Below are 23,450 nucleotides of genomic sequence, written 5' to 3'. Positions count from 1 at the left end.
TATTAAGTTTTTTTCCCCTTATTTTTGTCATTTATTGCGGAAATAAGGTATAACAATAGCAACAGGTTTGGTCGAGGTCCATTACAGGTTTAATCCATATTGAGGATTAAACCTCGGGCATAATCAGTGGCATAGCTGATGGGTGGACGCCCCCATCCCCCTTCGAATTTTTGTATTGGTGATGTCTTAATCACGGTTATAGTATATATGGGTGTTAAAATAGTATAGCTTAAATTACTTCTGCAGCTGACTTGTGCCTAGTGTGTAATAAGAAGGAATAGCCTACCAGCCACTAGGTAGGTACTATAGGATAAATTTTCAACAAAATAGTTATTATTTGAGAAATCGAATGTTGTGCAATCACTAGCTTAATGTGACCCAGTTATGGCCCACCCTTTTACAGTAATAATTATAAAAATAATTAAGAGGATGTCAGTACACTATTTGTTTTCTCTCTCTCTAAACCACTAGTTTAATTTATAATTTTATTAGAGTGAATTCATTTATCATCAAACTTTAAGTTAGTAAGTAGTGTTCTTATCTAAGTTCATTGTACTCTTTATTAAGTTAGATATTTTAGAGAGTTTATATCTATTATTTTTATTTTTCAAAATTGTTAACTATAATTATTTGATATTTTCTTGACGTTAACTTAACAACACTATAGTTAATTTCTTCATACATTTTTGCAGCAAAATTCCTATGGCTAGGTAAACACATTTGGATATGAATATATGATCATAATTCATAGGTGGTGTTTTATAAATCTTCATGTTATAAGTACCTATCATTTTGATTATTAATTAAACAGTAACAATAATAAATAAGTGAAAAAAACATCGTAATTAGCGCTTCTTACAAAATACTAACCGTTACGAGTACCATAATTTGTTGTTAACGTAATATGTTGTCGTTGTGTACAAACTAATTTTATTTTTATCACAGTACAAATATTTAATAATTCACGCCGTAAAGATATTTTCAGATTATTCCGTTGCTGGCAGGGCTTTTAAATCTCAAACGTCACAGACAGTCATAAAGGAAAACACATTTAAAGCTTTTAAAATACATAATAAAATAATGGTAGGCGAAAATAAGTCAACTTAAAAAAAGCACAAATAAATACACCAAGAAAAAAACATTAGGTGTATAACAAGTAACTATATAACATCTTAGGTGTATATATACTACATTTATACAAAATTAACACATGATAATAATTTATGACATTATTTTCATTATAATATATTATATTTTGTTATTGGTACACGCCACACGGCAATTACCAATTAGGAGTAGAGTATACATGTGTATTATACACTATACATTTTTTATATGGGCTTTTTTTTCAGCGATTCTAGAATAATACACCCATTACCCATCAGCGGAGCTTACACGGTTTAGGGGGGGAGGCTCTTGAGGAGGGTACAGCCTCATCCGAAAAATTTTTAATTTAGCTTTTTTAAACACTTACCAATTTTGCAGTCGTCAATTCGTCATGGTTTATTTTTGTGATGTATAATTGATCAGCCTCCCCCCCTCAAAAAAAAAATCCTGGATACACCACTGTAGGCACTGATATACATTACCAATATCCCATATCATAGTAATAGCATTTTTATATTAATAATAATATATTCTGCGGCAATAGCAAGTGCACTGCCGAACATAATATTATTGTACCGCACATTTATTGAGTAGATTCCGATTCACACGTATGTCGTATTGGCTGCACTGATCAAAAAGATGATGGATTTTATGGCAACTAGTTAAGGTGGGGATAAAAGATAGAACCGATAGATGTGCGAAATTGTTTTTTTTTTGTGGATTCGTTCCTCAAATGATTTGGCGATATAATCTGCAAATTATTTTTCATAATATTATCATGTTGAGCGTTAATGTTTTTAATTAAACCGATCCGAGTAGTCGTCGATGACGGAATATTGCAATACAGAGTGAATTACGTTGGTCGTGGCATTTTAATGCCAAATTTTATGATGACACAAAAGCTTGTGATAATGGTAAGACGTTTCGAGCGAACTTGAGTCAATTACATCGTTAATGTTATAATGTAATATTGAGTGGGCATTCCTCGACTAAACTGATGTTTTTTTAGCAGTAAATTAATTAACAATCAATTACGTTACATCATCCTATGGGTTAGATTTTGTATCACAGATGAAATGTATTATTTTATTTTTTATTGTTAAACAAAAATAAATAAATGAATATGTATGTATGTTATGTATTTGTTTTATTTATTAAAATTATTATTTTTCTGTGTAGGATGTTCTCTGCTAGAATAAATAGTTGTGCTCAATAATGGACGAGAAGTTATTAAATGATTTGCTCGAGTGTTCAGTATGCTTGGAACGGTTGGATACATCAAGTAAAGTGCTATCTTGTCAGCATACATTTTGTAAAAAATGCCTGGATGAAATTGTAGCTACTCATAAAGAGCTACGATGTCCAGAATGTCGAACACTTGTCGAGTGTCGGGTGGATGAACTGCCACCCAATGTATTACTCATGAGAATATTGGAAGGTATGAAGAGTAAAAATGCCATGATATCACCGCCTAAAAAACCTTCAGCTGTTGCATGTTCTGATCAAAGACCACCAAAAACATCAAAACAAGTTAATATTATTATAATTATTTTTGTTATTTTATTTATTTATTTATTCTTTCCTAACCTTCAACTTTCAACCTATAACAATAAATAATTGTATAATTTCCTTCTTATTGTACATTTATTTTTCTATTTAAATGATAATAAAATTAATCAATCTCATAAATGTGGAAAAGTAAAATACTTGAGTAAACATTTCCCTTTTTAAACTTTATTATAATTAAATCATGAAGTTCAATCATTGGATGGATTCTTCCTTCAAGAGTACAGTCCAATTACTACCCCTACATCATTTATACTTACTGTAAAAAACATTTGTAGATTGTATGATAAATATTTTAACTACAAAAAAAAAAGTTTAATTATAATTTAATTTCCTGGGTATATCAACTTTTATAATATAATCTTGTCTAGATACATGAATATTTTCTTTTCAAAATTAAATAGTGAAACAGTTTATTCACCTCAAAAATTATCAAATTATCTTTTAGACTTTGAAGTTACACAAATAAAAAAAAAATATTGCTTATAAGAAAGAAAATAATTAATTTAAATTCTAGTATAGGTATTTCTATAACTTTCTTCTTTAATTTCAAGATTTAAAATTACACTGCATCTGTATTTGTAGTCTATATCTTACAAACACATAGCCCACTATAACATACAAAATTTCAGCTCTTTAGAAAACTTTAAGATGTGCCAGCTTACATATATAGAAAAATAGATCTGTTATCAAATTGTAGGATAAAACTGTTGTTTTATTGATGATTTTTTTAATTTACACTCTAATTTTAAACTAAGTATGTAAACAATTACGAGAGAACACAGATAATATTTTTACCTTTTTCTTAGATTTACTTAAATTGTACGATAGGTCAATTTACTATAGTATTAAAATGAACAAAATATCAGGTTTAGCTGCAAGTATTTTTTCTGGTTGTGTGTTTGGAAGATTGAGGCAGCAAATAAAGGCTAATAATGTCTCAATTATGCTTCAAATATATGTATTTTTTTAAATTGTGTATCAAAATTATTTTAAATATCTACATATGTATAATATTTTATTTAACTTGAAGGTGCCATATCAACGTAATATGTTTGCAAGAGCATTATACGATTATTCTTCCAAAGAACCTGGGTAAATATTAAAAGTTTATTGGTTGTAAAATTATTAAACTTTATAAATAATTCATGCGATTTAATTGTATACTTCAAACAAATAATTGGGGAAAACTAAAATATTAATACTTATTTCAGGGATTTAAGTTTCAAAAAAGGAGACATGATTATATTACGTCAAAAAGTTGATTCCAATTGGTATCAAGGTGAAGCTAATGGAGTAATTGGTATATTTCCCCTATCATATGTACAGGTTGGTTTTATTTAAAGAACCTATAGCTGTGTTCTTAGATTATAACAAAAATTAGTATTAATTTTATGAAGTATACTACATTATTACTTGATGCAATTATATATTTACCCATTTTAACCAGCAGCATATTGTTGTGCAATAATTATTTGACCTCTTTTCATAAAAGTTTTTATTCATTTTATAGTTTCAAATAAAATTCATAGCAAAACTTAGTTGTTATCTTTAAAAAAAATCCTTACTATTGTGTATTAAATATAAAAAATATTACATTCATATTAATATTTAATATTCAATTATACTAATTATTGATTTATTTATTGAATATTGAGTAACATTTTCATTATAATATACTCTGTAGTATTTAATATGTATGTGCATACCAATATATAGACTGTCAAATTACCTACAATCAGTTATTTTTATGGGTATGAAATGCGGTTGGTAACAAAGGCAATGAGGCAATATTAATGATCTTAGAAAGTAAAGGATGTAATAGAGAATACCAAACAATACCAAATTAGGTCCATATTAAATGCTTAATATAAAAACATACTTAAGGGGTACAAACCAGTAAAGTTAATTTTTTTAAATTGTGTAGTTCTCTAAAAACTAATGTATTTTGTCCCACACCAATAGAAACGGTCTAGAGGTTGCCTCCAAGCATAGATCAATGCAAACAGCTAAAATAGACTGGGTATGTGCTCTACGAACAAGACAGGAAGGAAGTAAAGGATGTTTGTAGAAGTAAAGTCTTAAATGGACCGTAAAATCTAGTGAAAAAGACTTACCAAAATGTTATTTTAATGATTTTATTGAGATTCTTTAGCTATGCATATTAAGAGACAGAACTGTTATGATCGGACATTAGACCCATGTCATTTCACCATTCAAATTCATATCTCCCTTATTGGTGTGTTTAAACACATCATTCTGAGAGGCTTAGCCTAGATTTAGCACCCAGTTTTATTTTCATATAGCCATACATACCATGTATTATAGTATGTAATAGGTATACTAAATGTTGATAAATTTATTTTAACATTATTAATCGATTAATTATTGTGCTTTTATTTGTTTATTAAAATTAGGTATTTCCAACATCACTTCCTAGTCATATACCACAATGTAAAGCATTGTATGATTTTAAAATGAATAAAGAAGACGATGAAGGATGTTTATCATTTTCAAAAGTAATTTTTAATAATTTATTAATTTAATGATTGCATTGTAGCAATACAATAAATATTTATAATTATGTTTAAAAAAATATAAGTTCTAGTGCTTAAGATTTATAATATTTAATAATAATTACAATAATTGACTAGCTATCATTGTATTCAAAAGGCTAATAAAAAATAAATAAATTTTTAATAATAAAGATTCTAGAATTGTTTTAATTAATTTTTATACTGTATTATTGTTACAAGATAATGTTAATTAGAATTGTTTCCTTATTAGGGTGATATAATCACAGTTTTAAGACGGATTGATCAAAATTGGGCCGAGGGAAAAATTTCCAATCGCATTGGAATATTTCCTTTATCTTTTGTTGACTTAAATCAAATAGCTCGTGCATTAATGAAACTATCAGTTAGGTACGTATTTCAAAATTTATAAAATAGGATAAAATATTATTTACCATTTTATTTCCAGTTCACAACCTACTCAAAGTAGAATGGCTCCTCCTACTCCCGAAGAAGCTGCTCCTTTATTGCCAATTGAACTATCTGCTGCTTGCCAATCAACAAATACCAAACACAATGCAACTGATGAAGCAAAACATGTATTAGATAATACAAAGGTTACCAATGAAAATACTTCATCATCATCTTCTTCTACAACTACCACGTCTCCAAATACTACTTCTCCGTCTGATACCACATCTAGCTCTCCTAGCCGGTCACCATCACACGCTCCTTTTGTTGATAATTCAATAAATCGTTCTTTACCAACATCAAATCCAGATCCACCAAAACGACATAGTTTCACAAATGGGGTTGGGCCTCTTTCATTAGGCCCGCATACATCAGAAAACAAGCGGTTAGTTTTAAAATAATAAACTATTTTGAACCATACAGATTCTTTATCAACTAAAATAATTTATAGTATGAATATTATATTTTCTCTATAGTATTAATACTTTATTTGTTTTCATAGTAAATATTTTATTTGGACAAATAACAAATAATAGAAAATGAAATATATTCTTGGAAACTAAATTAATATAAGCCTACATTTGTTCAATTTTAAAATGTTAAGTCTAATTTACTGATCTAAACAAATTACAGTTCTATTCTGTGTACTAAAAATTTGGAATTTAAAACGTACTCTTATTTGAATGAATATATGTTTTGCAAACAATAAGATTGTTTAATTGTAATTACCTATAATATTATTTTCATTTATTTGTGATCAATACATTTTTATCATTCCTTTTTTATTTATTACTACTTAATCCATTGTTGGTACACATGTGAGCACGCCGTTCACACAGATAATATTTTGAGCATTATTTGTATAAATATTATTGAATTAACCTGTGATAATAAATTTAATAATTTCTACATATACATTTAATATTTATTTTAATGAGTTTTTAATTAATTTATATTACTTAGTATGTACAAATAATTTTTTTCAAATAAAATTGCTGTTTTTTATTTAATAAATTGTTAGTAGTTCGCAAAAAGTATATTTTAGTATTTTACCTTTCAGTAAAGGATAAAATTATACATAGGTGTATGTACGATTCAATTTTTTAAGTTAATTGAGCAATTAATAATGCTTTAAAAAGTAAAGTGTGAGCAGTGCTCACAGTGCTCACACTTTAGTAATCACATTATAAGTTATAATTATTTGACTGATATAAAATAAATTGTTTAGAATAAAAGTATGGTAAATACTCCATTCTAAGATTAATTTTATGGTTATATTTAAAAGTAACTGATTATAATAACAACCCAGATATATTAGATGTTTTTCAATAAAGTATTTTAAAATTAAAAATAATATAATTCATTAAATTAATAAACCTATATGTGTTTTAGATATTCGGCTGAGATTTTGTCACAAGATGATATTGCTGTTTTTTCCAGTCCAAATACTAATTTAGAAATTCAATCCACTCAGGTAAATAAATAGCACTGATTTACACAAAATTTATTAGAAGATGAAAGCTTTTCTGGCCGTCATAGAACAGATTAGTAAAATAAAAAATAATTGCTTTTAAAATATAAAGAAATATTTTTTTTTGTCACACCTGCAGCGTAAGTTAAATTTTTGATGCCAGTTAAAGCATTCCCCTTAGCAGACAGTTAAATATAGTTTTATTCTGCCTGTTATAGCAGTTCACATATTTTTGGAAAAAATTACAATATTATTAATGTAAATATTAACTGTATAAATAAGACTTTCTCGCTGTCTTTACTGGGAACTGTTTTTATTTTATTTTTTATTGATTTATCATAGAATTTATATTTAACTAAATTATTGTCTTACTCTCAAAGACAACATACTTTCATGACACCTCCTCTATAGTAGAGCGTCTTCCCCAATTTTTTTAATTTATATAACATACATTTTTCTTTCTTTGTCATCTAAATTAATAATTATTTATTTGATATCATAGTAGACTCCTCTTTATTAAACACATTGATTTTGTGTTATTTCGTCCCAATAATTTATAATGGATAAAAGAAACAAAAATTTGTTAGTGGTTAGATAATGATTTAATAATTTACATAGGTATAAGGATATTTTTATAACATTATAAATATAGAATAAATGTTTCATTTAAATATAAGATAATAATTATTTTTATACAAAAATAAATACATAGGTACCTATTATTTATGGAAAAAGTGATTAATAGAACTTTGTTAATTACTTGACAAATGTAGTCCGAACCGAAAAAGAAAATTTTTATTGAGTTACTATTGGTTACATATTATATTTCTATTATAATAAATTACCATTGACATTTTTATAAAATGTAATATAATATATTGAAGGAACATTAATAATATGTATAAATATATTTTTTTTTGTAGCCAGTGAATGGAGTGAAAGATTCTAAACTTCATCGTCATGGAAGTCTTAGAAGTCATTCCAAACCAATAGTTACCCAGAATGTTAGGTCTAAAATACCTATCCAACTGCCAGCAAAGTGAGTTTTTAACTATCATAATTATTAATTATAGTTTATAATGAATTGTCGGTAGTGACCATAGACCTACAACCTAATGAAGTATGAACAATAACTAACATTTATAGATTCCTAAGCAATGCAGGCTTCTTATTAAAAATTGAACACCCCCAACATTCATACCAACCTGTCATGGGCGCGCTTAATCTCCTCTCCCTCTAGGACAGGCGACTAATTGCGGATCGTAACTTCCTTTTAAAATTAATCCAGGGTAAAATTGATGCTCCACGTCTCCTTGAGCGTATTAGCTTAAGAGTTCCTATCGCCAATACCACATCAACCGATTCCTTTCACATCCCAACTTCCCGTTCAAACTTTTTATCTAATGATCCTTTGGTTAGAGCTATGCGCAATTTAAATAATAATAATTTTGATGTATGGCCTTAAATTTTGTATTCACCCAACGTGTGTAATTTTCCTATTATAATTATTATTATTCTTATTTCTTACTATATTGTTTAACATTATCATTTATGTATTTTATTCTTATCACTAACGTTAATTTATGTAATATCGTTATTGCTGTATGTAAAAAGCCATTTGGCATTTATACATATAAATAAATAAATAAATAAATAAATAAATAGGTTATAATCAGGGCTCTGGACTTATATAATTTGCTTGTTTTTATAGACTGACATAAAATGAGTACTATGGAAGTGTATGTCATATTACAATCCGTTCAATCATGAAATTTAAAAGCCCTTTTTTTTTGCTTTTATTCAACAGTTTAAAACAACTGCTGTTGTCCTGATTATTGTTGCTTTTATACACATCTCTGCTTAATTATGATTTATGATAACACATGCCACTGACAAAACCCTAGAAATTGTAGTTAATTTTTTTTTTTATTTATTTACGGTGATGGTAGAACTAAAAAATGTTTTCTTCTTTGTATCATATTTCTTACTAATAAACGTTGGAACTCGTTTTTCCTCGCTTATCTACTAATAGGTCAAATTAATTAAGTATTTTTGGTTATTAGTAAAATTTTCAGAAAATCTACGAGAAGTACAATTAAGAAGTTGAAATGTTTCAAAAAACTTAAGGAAGCTAAAAGTTTTTGAATTTTTTAAATATGAATTTTTTCCGTTTCTCAGTATAAAAATTAAATTATTACATAAGAAAAAAAAATTGACCATTAATAGGTTTTTACCATACCTGTTCTAAGGGAATGAAGCACTCTCTCTCTCTCTCTCTCTCTCTCTCTCTCTCTCTCTCTCTCTCTCTCTCCAGACACTTCAACTGCCCTGATAAAATTGCCACCCACAACCAAATTAAAATTGAGCAGTGTGCATCTTAACTGCCTCTTTGAAGTACGGTTTTTAAGCTGCTACTAACCTTTATGGCCAGCTGCAACATACTACTAGTGAACCCATACTCCGTTCCATATAAGAGCTCACTGCCTTGGCGCATCCAAATGAATCTGGGTGCGACGTTTGGACCCCCCGGCTGAGTATTTTCTCTGTTATTGGTTGTTGTTAATCTGCTATAATCGTCGCCACCAATGGTGCTGAACGATCGGTGACATTTCCAAGTGTAGTGGGGATAAATGCACGAGCTTCTACCAGTTTTTGTTAACTTTGTGGTGCGCTCTTATTTGGAACAGAGTGTAGTTTGGTCTTTGGCCGCAACAATTATAAGGCAATTCCATAACAGAATAGTCACTGCGACAAGCCACAATAACTATTCACAGCTGAAAACCATTCCTTTAAACTATGACATTGTGTTCTAGATTTTTGTTATTTATTGAAATTATTGTCTTCTGCTTTTACTCTTACAAAAACTTATAGAATGGATCTTATTGTAGATTTTGTGTGTATATCTAATTTTTATTTTGTTTTAAGGCATGTCTCATTATACCCTTATAAACCTCAAAAATCCGATGAACTTGAGTTAAAACGTGGACAATTATATATGGTAACTGAATGCTGCAAGGATGGATGGTATAAAGGAACTTCATTGAAAACTAATTGTTCTGGTGTATTTCCAGGAAACTATGTAACACCTGCAAAGTAATATTTGAAAAATAATATTAATTTTCTTTAAATATTAATTTTGACTATTGATAAATTATTATTAGAATATCTGTTCGTCTACTTGGAAAATCTAGCAATAATTCATCTTCAGTACAAGAACAAAAAGATGATAATTTGTCATTTAGTGGTCAATTAAACGGTAAAATTATTATTATTGAAATTTTCCTTAATTCATTTCATTTTCATAATTAATAATATAATAATATATAGGTGATAACTATTATAACTCTTTGTTAACTTAAAAAATAAATTAAATTTATAAAAAAAAAATTACCATGAATTTGTACATTACATTTATATAATATATATAATATATTTTTATAGATTGTAGTTTTCAAAGTGATATAGATGAAAATTTACCTTTATATCCACCACCTGAACTACCACCTCGTAGCAGTAGTCCTTCTGTACATAGTCGTGTATCAAGTTGGTTATCCGAAATGCCATCAACATCTTCTCGAGTACGATCAGCACCTACACACAATGTTAAATCTATGTGTTGCAATACAGGTATTATAAAATAAATTAATTTTAGTTGTACAGTTGATTTTAATTTGAATGTTCATTTTCCTTCACTAGGTTTGCCCAATTCATCTAAACCTACATCAGCATTAACTGACAAAGATTCAATTGCTGCATGTGTGAATACTGTTGCTGGCGCTGTAGCTCCTTGTACTGCTGCATCACCATCACATTCCGTGAGCCCTGAAAATGTAATATAAGATGGCTATTTACTTCCAATGAATTAAACAATAATATAAGTTAAATTTTATTATTTCAGATGGCTCAAAAACGTGGAAGGAAAAAATGCTTTCTTACAAATTCAGTGATGCGTAGTTTTTCTAACATAAAAATTAGAAAATCCCCTCCCCCTGTGTATTCAATGGATAATCCAGTATTTGATGATAATACTTCTACCAACACTATGGTCCCACCACCACAACCAGTTCACTCTAGGTAATTAGAGAATGTAATTTGAGTGTAATTTTGTGTTTGGTCACCAATCACGCTTTTTTGTTGTTTCATGTAGCAATTATTTGTGGTTATCTTTTTGTTTTTTGCTTTTGCATGTTTCATTAAAGATCCGATTCTTGTCCTTCAAAATTACTGAATGTAGATGCCATACAAAGAATTCCTGAGCAACTTTCATTAAAAGTCAGAGGAAATCATAACCTTAAAAGGTGAGAAAACTAAAAAAACAGTAGCTTATTGATAAGTCTGTATAACTTTTAAATAGTCATGACATTAGCATATTAGAGTTTAAATATACTAATGAGTTAGGCCTGGAAGTTTATGCACTAAAAACTAACGAAATATGTATGCACTTATGCGCTTAAAAATCCTGATTTATGCACTTCAATATGCCCTTATTTTTTTTTTTTACTTATAAATATGAGAAAAAAAAATTATTAATTATGAATTTATGAGATACTACTCACAATATGTATTTCAATTTCTCTGACTAGTAATTAAAAACATTATTTCATTAATTAATATATATTTTTCAACATTACAATTCACAATCAACGGTTTTGATAAATTCTCAAATTTGAACAACCGCTTGTTATCTGCCAACATATTTTTGTACACCAAAAAGCTTCGCTCCACATCAACCGAAGAAATTGGTGCGTATTTACGTATTTAAAATATAGTAAACTATCACAAGAAAAATATTCAGGTAAATTATCCATTGTCATTTCTTTTCCCAGCATAATTTTTGAAATGTTGGATAGTGTTTTAAAACCCAGATTCTTTACAATAACTTGTTCAAATTTAACAAAAGTATCGTTATCGTAATGAAAAATATTAAAACTTTTCTAAAAATAAACATATTATCCATTAGCTGCTATCGGGCCACCACCGCCGTGGGGTTGTAATAGGTTTTTTAGAAGTAATTTATTTTGTCAATTACATAATATTTGACTCAAATATGTAGTTAATAACAAACAAATTGTAAAATATGCACATACATAAAAAAAAAACCCAAAATATGCAATTATATGCAAAATAAAATGTTGTATTTGGATTTGTATAAGTATAATTCAAATTTGTAGCTGATCTAGCAATTGTTTAGTCCATTCAGTAAAAACATGCAAATCCATGAACTTCCGGTTCCTACTAATGAGAGAAGTTATATTTTATTTAAATCTCCAATACAATTTGCTTAAAACAGAACTTAAGTTTTATAACATTTTTTTTATGTATGTGAATGTGAGTGTTTTAAATTTTTGCATGTTTTTTTCATATTATTTGATTTAAAATATTCAAAGTGAAAATAAAATTGAGTTTGTCTTGCTTTTGTCAAAAATACTAAGTCTTAGCTATATTTATGTACAATAACTAGCTTATCTGGTAAACGTTGTATTGTTTAAATGTTTGAAATAACTAACCAAAGTAAACCTTGAAAGTAAACCAATACAATTTTCAATCTCCCAAGTTTTTTGGTGGGAAATGTGTGAAAAAAGTGTATGATAATTATTGAAATTGAACATTATAAAATCAAATAATCAGGATGTATCCATATCAGGTCCATACCTGGGTCCACAAAATAAAAATTAAAAATTAATATTTTGTATTTAAAATTTCCATTGCTATTTTAACAGTCTTGAAATATTGTAAATTATTAAAATTTCTGCACACATAATTATGCAATATTAATTTAGGTTTTTGGTATGATTCTTAAAAAAATAATCGTAAATACATGAAATTTTCACTAAATGTTTATATTAGTATTTTCTATACCCACACAATTTTCAAAATAGTTAACTGTTATAAACATTAATTTTAATAATGTTTATTTAACATTTAATATTCAAATTTTAACAAAATGAATCAAATTGATAATTGTACAAATTATTTTGTAGATAGTTAAAAATTGATAACATTTTCAATTTGTGTAGCTAAGGATTGACGTTTAAAATAAAGTTCCATGTAAGTAGTTCACACTGTAACAACTGTACCGTTTTTTTTTTTCATAAGCATTTGAAGTTCGAATTTGGCGAAATTAGATATTTAAGTGAAGAATAACAAGATTTGTTGTAATTTAAAAAATATTATTCTTGGGTGCTTGAAACTTATTTACCGGGAATTAGGAACAAATAGACTTAGGTAACGCCGTCTAGATTACCGTGTTCTCGGTTTATCAGAAGACTATCGAGGCTCTATTGTACTTAGTAATGTAATAGACTGACAATCTTTGCTCAGAATCGTTTTTCGTATGCAAAACCTTGTTAAAACCTAATTTTAACAATAATATCTTAAGTGAAGAGTTGAAGGATAGTTTGTTAATGTGATATGCTCTTAGTAATTGATGAAGCCTTTTAAATTTTGTAATAAAATGTTCTTTAATTTTAGTGAACAGCAACCAAATGGATCATCGGTTTTAATACATCATCGTAAATCACATAGTTTAGATACAAATAATGGTGTTTCAGTAGACATTAAACCGCAAGATCGAAAACTTAAACAAAGTTCACGTACTCAGCAAAATATGTAAGTTCAATATGAAGTAATGTATAATAATTAAAATAGAGTCCAGATGTAGTATGTACTTGTGAAAGTTATTTCATAAATTTATTTTATTTCATATTTTTATAAACATTTTCCATGCAATATCAAATTTTCAAAATATTTTGACTTTTTGAATTATTTATAAAAATGAGACATTTTTTATCTTATTTTTGATTATTTTTTTAGCTTATTTTTGACTATTGTTTATAAATAATTTTTTTCTTGGTGAAAAAATTTAAAAGTTTAATACATGATTGCTCATAAGTTTTTCTACCAATAATAAATAAATACATTTTCTAAAAAGCCATAAACATTTTTAATGAGCGTTTAAATTTCTAATTTCTATTTGCTTACCTTTTTATGCTTAATATTATTACCACCTAATATATTTAACTATTATGCATTTCATTTTTAGGTGCAGGTGTATTGTTGCATATCCACCAAATAGTGAGTACGAATTAGAACTCCGAGTAGGAGATATTTTGTATGTACATAAGATTAGGCAAGACGGGTGGTATAGAGGAACATTATTGAGAACCGGTAAAAGTGGTTTGTTTCCATCAAGCTTTGTTGAGAAAATTTAATAATATTTTCTGCCTAATTTATCGTAAATAGTTTTATTTAGGAATATTAGTCATCGTTAATTTAATTTAACTTAACTATTAGACTACCTAATTATTTATTGGTAAAATAATAAATATATCTCATAAAATTTATGTACCAGAGTTGCATCTAGGGTGTAGTAAACATTTAGACTCTTAAAATATTTAATCCATCTTGTGTAATAATTTGACTGCTTCGGTTAAGTGTATTTTTATTTATATTAAAAACTCAATAAATTTAACAATATTTATTAATTAAAAGTTAAAACATTTTGTATCTTATGTGATATTATATATTTTAGAAACAGAAGTCAACTATATTAGGTATAGATTTTATTATAAGTTTTACTAGAAATCAATACAATATTCAGATTTCATATTTGTATAATTTAAAATTTGTTGTAATATAATTCAAAGACGAATTATATTTTATTTATTTTAATATTGGATATTAAATACACCCATAATTACAGCGTATCCAAAATATTGTTAATTTGTTGTTATTAAAGCTATGTTTTTGTAGGTATACTAAAAATTGTCATTGAGAGGTTTTTAAAAACAAAATTTATATATATATATATATAATATATAATTAAGGTCAACTGATAATTTTTTACTTCATTTTATTTAAGATCCCAGACTTAACTACTAGATAAAAGATACAATTATTCTTTTTATTACATAACTATGTTTATTTTGTCTTCAAATACATTTTTTTAATTAACATTTGCTCTGAGTTGTGACATTTGCATTTTTTGTAAAAATTTAACTATCTTTATTAATATTATATAATTTAATAATGCTGAATTAGAATTATGGATTAATGTTTAATAATACTTGAATAAAATGTTAGGTACCTATTATATTTTCTTTTGTCAAATGTAGAAAAAATAAACCAAGTGACCAAGCCCATATAATCAAAAAATAAATAAATTATAAAAATGTAGTGTGTTTTAGATTTTTATTTAATTGTCCTAACTAAATTTTATTAAAAACTAAACAGAATTTAGTTGTTTCAAATGGTTGTAATTATATTATTAAATTACATAGAGTGATAAATGATCAATGTTGTTTTTTTTAAATTTAAATGCATGTTTACATTTTCTTTTTATCTTATATTCAATACTTTTTGAGTGTTGAATATGTAAAATAAAGATATAGATACTTTTCTTGTGATATTTACATTGACTTTTATTATTTTTTATAAATGTAATCATAAATATTAATACATGTTTTGTTATAAATTGTATGTATCATGTAATTATATTAATTACAATTTTAATCATTAATATGTTTTGATATGTATAATATATACCTATAACCGTTCGGAGTAACTTCGGAATCAAATATAACATCATAATTTTATTACAAACTAAGATTATTAATATTTTAAACTCAGAAAAATCTATTTGTTTGTGAAATAAAACACAATTCTATATATTTAAATATTTTTTAAATTATAAAAGTATATTAATTATTTTGATAATAATAAAAAAAACTGCTGTATCCAGGGTTGTTACTATTATAAACTATTTACCTCTAGAATTCCTATTTATTTATTTTTACTTTGAAAACATTAATAATATAATTTAGATATTTTAACAAAATCATATTATACTTTAGTAAATAATAATAATAAATAATTCATTAATTGGTATTGGAACAAATCATTTGCTATTTTTTATAAATTAGTGACAACCCTGATTTTATTTAATTGATTAAAAAAAAGTTTGTGTGCTTTTAATAATATACTTAAATTAAATTATTAATATTGTTTGCAAAGCAATAATAAACAACTAATTGCTACATTAATCAATTTTCTAGTTTCAGAATATTTGTATTAGATTAAAAATACTAGTGTATTAGACAAATATCAATAAGTCCCGTTTCATTAATCAGTGTTGCTTATAATTATTTATCTACCTATATATATATATATATATATATGTATAAATTAACATAAGTAAGATATTAGGCTCAGAATCTACTTAACTATTTTCAATAAAAGTGATATTAATAGATTCCTTTAGACTTGGAGGGTGTTTATATCTTATTTTTTCAACCCATATGTAACTCGCACATAAATGTTTTTTTCAACCATCACGAAAAAATTATTTGCCAATGGTTGCCATTGATTACATATTATATTACTATTATAATTTGTATGTCATTTACATTTTTACAAATTTATATATTTTAAATAAAAAACTAATCCTTAGCAAAAACCAATTTTAGTTATCTTTGGTGAAGTTTGGCACAACAGATGAGTTGCTGCGTATAAAACCAATTTTTTTGAAGTAGTAGGTCATGTATATTGTATGGTATTCTGCAACTGGTTTCCAGTCAAACCTACTTATTTAGTATGTTGCACATAAATAAATACATACATTAAAAAAATAAAAATATGTGTCTTCAAAGGAAATGTGGAAAATATGATTTGATACTTTCTACATCTTCATTAACTAGGTAATATTTCAATTATTATTATTTTAAATATGATTAGAAGAAATAATTGGTTTCGTATCAAAAGGAATTATTTGACCGACTATTTATTTACTTTTTTAAATTAGTTTAATTATAATAATGATTATTTTCAGATCCAATGCATTGATATCTATGTTGAATTTCAACACTTATCCCTGCAATCCAATGACAATATTAATTATACTATAAATCATTAAAGAAATTAAAGAATTTTGTTAAATCGATTTAAAAAATTTGGTTCTCAAAAATATTACAGTTAATAGAAAATGTGTGATAAATGGTGGTTTTATTATATAAATAGCTGTCTCGCCCAGTATTTCACATACCAAAATTATGATTGTATTTTTATGATCTTTAACCAATGGTGGCAACCTTATAAATTAAAAAATAAAATATTCTTTTTTCGTCAGCTGAAAAAAATTTATTTGCAGGCTACTACTAGAGTTAAAAAATAAGCTATAAACATATACTCCAAGTTTCAAGGAATCTATTGATATAACTTTATATTGAAAACATTCTAGTAATTGATGAGTCTATTAATTACAGGCAGACCGATATGCCAACATCCAATTTTATGTATAAAGATAAAGGTTTGTGATATATGATGTATCATAGATTATTAGATTATTATAGCTTTACCCACTATAATACTATACCAATAAAATATGCTGATCAAAATTATTATGTATTTCAATATGTACAAATTAATTTAAGAGTTAAATTTTTCCCTTAACACTATTTCCAACTTTTTTTCTGATCTGTTATTTATTTATTTTTATTTTTTGATGTAATACAGAAAGTATCTTTCTTTGAATTGTTTTTGTAATTTATTTTGTACCTGTTTTTATTTATTAATTATTTTTATGAAGCTTAAATTATAATTTTAGTATTTTATTAATACTTATGATAGTTTTTTTTCCAAGATAACCTTATTACCTACTATTTAAAAATATGTGCCTGTTCAGACTTCATCTTTCCCAGGGCTTACCCAGAATCTATTTTTGGCCAATCACATAAGACAAATAGGTAACTTAAGTTCTTGTTTTTGTTAACACTAATATCAAAAACCAAAGACTGAAATATAAAATCTTCTGGCTTGTTATAATTATTTATTTATTTGAGCATTTTTCTTATCGAAATAATATTTATACTGACTACTAGATAAGGTTTTTTAAATTAACAGCTTGAGTGTAACTTTACTTATAGTGGTATTTTCTGTATTTTCTGTGGCAGAAACATTTTTTCCAAGCAAAATTTCCTAACTCTAAATACATTAAAACAAGAATAAGAAATAAGGGCTGAGTACACGGTGGAGGGGGTTAGGTGGTTCGAAGCCCCCTTTATAAAATGGAAAGTATGTAAATATATCTAATCTAGTATCTATAAACATTTAAAACGACTATAATTTCTATAATATTATAATATGTCATTTTTATGATGACCATCCCTCCCTTCCATATTTTAAATTTCTGTCTACTGCAGTGTAAGGAGTGTAGTACACAATAATTGTAATGTGTGTTTATAAATTATATGTTATGTTAATAAATAATAATAAATATTTGGAGTTGTCGATGCATATAATGATCAATTAAAAAATAATATAAGTATATATAATTAATAATAATAAAACAATGATTGTCGAGTCCTTGTCACTGTGATTAGTATATTATTTTATTGAAACTAAGGAAAACCTATGTGACGCACGTTCTGTTTAAAGCAACGGTATTAGTGTATAAGCAATACTATAACGATATTAAAATCTTACAATTTAAACGAGAAATAATGATATAAATTATAAAAACCGGCCAAGTGTGAGTCGGACTAGCCCACGAAGGGTTCCGGTACCATTATCTATCTATATTCTATAAGAACGGCAACAAAATCACGTTTGTTGTATGGGAGCCCTCTTAAATATTTATTTTATTAATAAGTATTTGTTGTAGTGGCAATAGAAATACGTCATCTGTAGAAATTTGAACCTTCTAAGTATCACGGTTCATGAGATTGGAGCTATTGAATTGGCTCCTTAACTCAGGTAATCGTCATTTTTACGTATTTAATTGGCTCCCAAGATTTATGCATTGAGTTAGCTCCCTACACATTTATGTTATAAATCAATTGGTTATCAAAATTGTGTGCAAATAAATTCAACTATAGGTACGTTTATACGTTGAAAATATAAAAGTTGAAAAAGTACGCGACTGTAATATTTTTAGTAATCGCAGTATTCGCAGTTCGTATCTGTCGCAGTTCGTTGCATTTTTTCGTAATTCGTACCTATACATAGAATATAAAATGAATTGTGTAGAAAAATGACAAGTGAAAAGGGAGAATTAATTTTAATAGTTAATGAGTTTAAACTTAACTACCATAAGCTTCTCCAAATGCATTTAAACGATTCAAATGTACTAAAGGAGGATGCAAAGCTTATTTAAGAATTTGTAACCAAGAAAATGTTGTATGGGAATCGTCCAATCTTAACCATAACCACGATCCTGATGAAGAAAACAAACTTGAACGCCAAATTATTAGTAACGGACTGAAAAGAAAAGCTGTTGAAAGTTTATGTGAACGCCCTCCAAATTGTTGCATTCATACTTAAGGGAAAATTCAACAAATTCAATAACAACGCAAGATGCCAAATTCATAAATATGACAAAGGTATAATATCCAAATTTGAATGTATAATAATTCTCGCACACAAATTTAAGCCTACTAAATAATATTAAAACAGTGCAGGTCAGTTAATATTTTTGATGGAATATTTGTATTTTAATTATTTTAATATATAACTGAATTTATTTCGCGTACTTTTTGAACTTTTATATTTTGGGAACCACTTGTTGTAAAATTATATTGAGAGAAAATTCAATATTGCCTGTCTTGGGAGCCAATTCAAGTCTTGACCAGGTACCTAACCTAATATTGGAAGCCAATTCAATGGTCACCCATGAAATACAGCCTGGTGACAGACGGACGGACAGCGAAGTATTAATAATAGGGTCCCGTTTACCCTTTGGGCGCGGAACCCTAAAAACCGACCGTCATCGTCGGCTATCAACGTCACAACTTTTTGGCGATAATAAGTTATAAATATAACTTTTAAGGTATGTACCGATAACATTTTAACTATTCAATATATTCAATAATGTAAGTTTGGGTACCTATGGCCTATGCCTACGGTTTAATCGTTACGACCAACATCGTCGAACCAAATATATGTATAGGCTTAGCAGCACATTACATGAAAAACTTGAAACTAATTATTTCTTAACACAATATTATTGAACTTCTACGATTTACAACTCAGTAGATACAGATACATATACAAAAAACAAATCCTGAAATTTCAGGTTAAATCCTACCCTAATGGCTAATACCTATACCTAATAATAGTAGATAGTAATAATAATACAATATTGCAATTTGTATAAAGGTTACCTCTTGAAAAAGTCTAAAAATTATACTATAGATACTCACGAGTCAGGACATCAGCATATCAAACTTCTGATTGTGAGAATAAGCATCCAATATTATAATTAGGCTGTGGATGTATCACAATACCGCGTTATTATTATTTCCAAGTTCGATTTTATGTTCGACTTGAGATTTTTGGGTATTGTGATCAGGCGTTGGATTTAGGATTATAACCTAGGTATAGGTTAACATTTGATCAGTCGATAACGTTATCGTGACTCGAGTATAATTTATACCCCCGTGGTCGTTATTATTTCTGCCTATCAATAGGAACCAATAATGCAGCTAAGCCGCTAAGGTTGGTATAGGTGCCTATGCCCAGTGGTATAGCCTATTTTTTCCAGTTCAATTCGTCTTTTAAGTTGTAAAGTATCTGAGTAAATGTAAGTATCTTATAAATGTGTACTGAAGTATGAAGTACGTATTTTACTTATACCTACTATACATGTAAAAAAATACTTTTTTTTGTTTATTTATTTTGTAGTTTTAATTCAACAACGTAAGATAAAAATAAAAAATTGAGAATATAAAGTACTACACCAATATTTTTTATGTGACATACGTACCCAGGCTACAACACGATTGCACAAATTTTCCTTTTTTGACCCGACTAATTACACCACGATTGCGCCCCGATCCCTTTTTACCTGTTAAAATCACGACACCATTGCGCAACAAATGATATGTGTATATACTATAAATAATAATTTATATACAATATAAAATAATGTATACATACAATGTACATACTTTCTATAACTTGCATATACATATTACATGCACTCTAACTATAAATTCACAAAATGTACTTTTTCAAAATGAAAATATATAGTATTATAAATTATATTAAAGTCAATATACTCAATATTATTTGTTTGTTTATATTATATACATATACAAAATTGAACGAGTGAGCATTGGTATTTATATTTATTTTTATAATTTTATCTGATCGTCGACTTGGTGTAAAGCAATAAATTAAAATAATAAAGATAACATTTTCTTAATAAGCGATATCATCATATCGGTGTTGGATGTTGGTAGGTATTTATGTTTCATTCGCAATTTGTATCGCGTATAGAGTGAACGTATGTAGTGTAACGTGTATAGCGTTAAATAGTGTGTCAATTATTAAAATTGATCTAAAAATTAAAAAAGAAAAATTAAATTATTATATATAGTATATTGGTACAATTTCAAAAATGTTTTTATTTTGGCAGGATGCAAATTTGGCAACCAAACAATAACAAAAATTAAATAAATGTTATGAGTTATAACGTTGTAACTTAATAAATTACGTTTTTTTAACGACCCATTTCGCGGAACAGAATCTAGGTTGTCCCTATAGTAACCGATTGAATGATATATGTATGATTAAGTTACCAACCATAATAACAACCAAAAAAAATTAAAATAAATGTACTCAAAAAATCTGAGCACAACTTTTTTTCGCAATCGGATGTTGTGCGAGGTTGCTCCTAGCAACCGACACCTATAATTAAAAAATTAAGTAACCATGGCAACCTAAGTGATTAATTTATTTTCAATCATAATTTTAAAAACATATATAGATTATAGGTGTTGAAAAAATACAGGTATAGTAATATAAAATTCAATGTTTTTCCATGTTGCGAGAAAATCCCAAGTAGCACGCTACGTTTTGAGAATACTAATGATTTTTTTTATTTTGCTTCGTCATAGCTGGGAGGTACAATTTTTTTTAAAGTTGTACCGACTGCAGTCATTTAAAGTTGTTGATTTTCACCAATTGAAATTTCGTCGTTTACATAATATTATGTAGAGTATTAAGTGTTAAATCTATTTTAGTATTTTTACAAAGTATACCAGTGGTCGGCAGCCGGCTGTCGGCGCGACTCCATACAGCCTAAAATAAAAAAGAAAGATTTTAATTTTTGTGCGACGTTCCACGAAATTTTTTAAATTTTTGAATGCGACCTTAGAGTTTAAAAAGATTGCTGACCACTGAAAATATGTTTATCGATTATAAAATTTATCTAAAGATACTTTTAGCTACTTCCACAGAAAAGAAGAAATTTCGTCTACTCTAGTAAGTATATCACTTAGTACCTACTATATTTTATAAATAAAAAATAGGTAAGTAAGTATTAAAATATTCTAGGATGTTCAAATTTATACCAAACAGTCACATTGGCCTTACAAAAAATAGGTATTATATTATTAATCGACTATTGCATTCACACAAATGCTTGTTATAAACATGATACCATGAAAAACAAGGCGCTTGACTTTGGACAGAGTTTAGAAATTAATTAATAGACCATTACCAAATATCAGACTGTGCGAGAGTTGTTACTGTGACCCACATTTACTTATTGACAAGTACCGAGTGAAGTATGTGTGAAGTATACTCATTATAATATCATTTTTAATAAAAATAAAATAATCATATTAGTAAAATGGTTTCAATATGAATAATAATTATATTATGTTTGTGATTACAATATAATTGTTTTCAAATTAGGTATTCCAAATAAAAAATTGATCTAATTTAAGTACTCCTGTAATTGTATGTACCTTATAAAATAATAATAATACATAGTTAGTCAATAATAATAATAATAATAATAATAACAACAATAATACACCACTATATTATATTATTATATTTTGTATCCATATAGGTGGATATATTTTAAAGTTAGTACTTTCTTTGGAGTTTGGAATTTATTTTTCTAGAGTTAAGTTTTTCGAAAAAATAACATGATAACGAATTATTCACAGTAATTTTTTTAATGAAACGTGAATCAATAGCTAGTCATGGTTAAAAAATTGTTTGCAAGACAAAAATTATAAAAATTAGGTTTACCTTCAATAATAATAAATTATAAAAAAAATCATATACTTATACTTTAGGGCATACATTTATCCAATTAGATCCAAGGGCGCCCTCAGAAATACAAACCGAGGGGGGGGAGGTCAAAAGTCTGATAATATAGCAGATACTATTTATTTTTTACAATTGTTAAAACAATTAATATTAAATAAAATAACGAGAAGGGGCCAATATGTCTCTATGCATCTCATTGTGGTTGCTTTTCATTAGATCTAATTTATTTGAAAGTCTTAATTTCAAAATATTATAAAACTTGA

At 27.0% G+C, this 23,450-nt stretch overlaps 2 protein-coding genes across 4 annotated transcripts in view; both read left to right on the top strand.

Annotated features, from left to right (window-relative positions):
• The first annotated feature begins 1,775 nt into the window (after nt 1-1,775).
• On the top strand, nt 1,776-14,660 carry LOC111027895 (SH3 domain-containing RING finger protein 3). 3 transcript variants are annotated; one of them, XM_022306394.1, is made up of 17 exons: nt 1,776-2,021; nt 2,287-2,637; nt 3,707-3,768; nt 3,888-4,002; nt 5,091-5,192; nt 5,461-5,597; nt 5,656-6,042; nt 7,050-7,131; nt 8,052-8,167; nt 10,054-10,221; nt 10,290-10,384; nt 10,570-10,755; nt 10,825-10,958; nt 11,027-11,202; nt 11,328-11,426; nt 13,600-13,737; nt 14,171-14,660. In XM_022306394.1, exons 2-17 carry the CDS (start codon nt 2,323-2,325, stop codon nt 14,337-14,339), a joined length of 2,481 nt encoding a protein of 826 aa, XP_022162086.1. In that variant the 5' UTR covers nt 1,776-2,021; nt 2,287-2,322; the 3' UTR covers nt 14,340-14,660. The 3 variants fall into 3 exon arrangements, with proteins under 3 accessions (XP_022162086.1, XP_022162100.1, XP_022162091.1); XM_022306399.1 differs by lacking the exon at nt 1,776-2,021 and adding an exon at nt 2,033-2,185; XM_022306408.1 differs by lacking the exon at nt 11,328-11,426.
• Nucleotides 14,661-19,153: 4,493 nt separating this feature from the next.
• LOC111027960 (vitellogenin receptor) overlaps nt 19,154-23,450 on the top strand; it is a 30,074-nt gene continuing 25,777 nt past the window's right edge. Inside the window, exons 1-2 of the mRNA XM_022306481.1 lie at nt 19,154-19,160; nt 19,217-19,402. Coding sequence (XP_022162173.1) covers nt 19,154-19,160; nt 19,217-19,402 — 193 coding nt within the window. The remainder of the gene's footprint in view (nt 19,161-19,216; nt 19,403-23,450) is intronic.

Source organism: Myzus persicae, unplaced genomic scaffold, assembly GCF_001856785.1.
Source record: "Myzus persicae strain clone G006 unplaced genomic scaffold, MPER_G0061.0, whole genome shotgun sequence".
NCBI classification, from domain to species: Eukaryota; Metazoa; Arthropoda; class Insecta; order Hemiptera; family Aphididae; genus Myzus; species Myzus persicae.
This window is presented reverse-complemented; position numbering and strand designations above follow the sequence as displayed.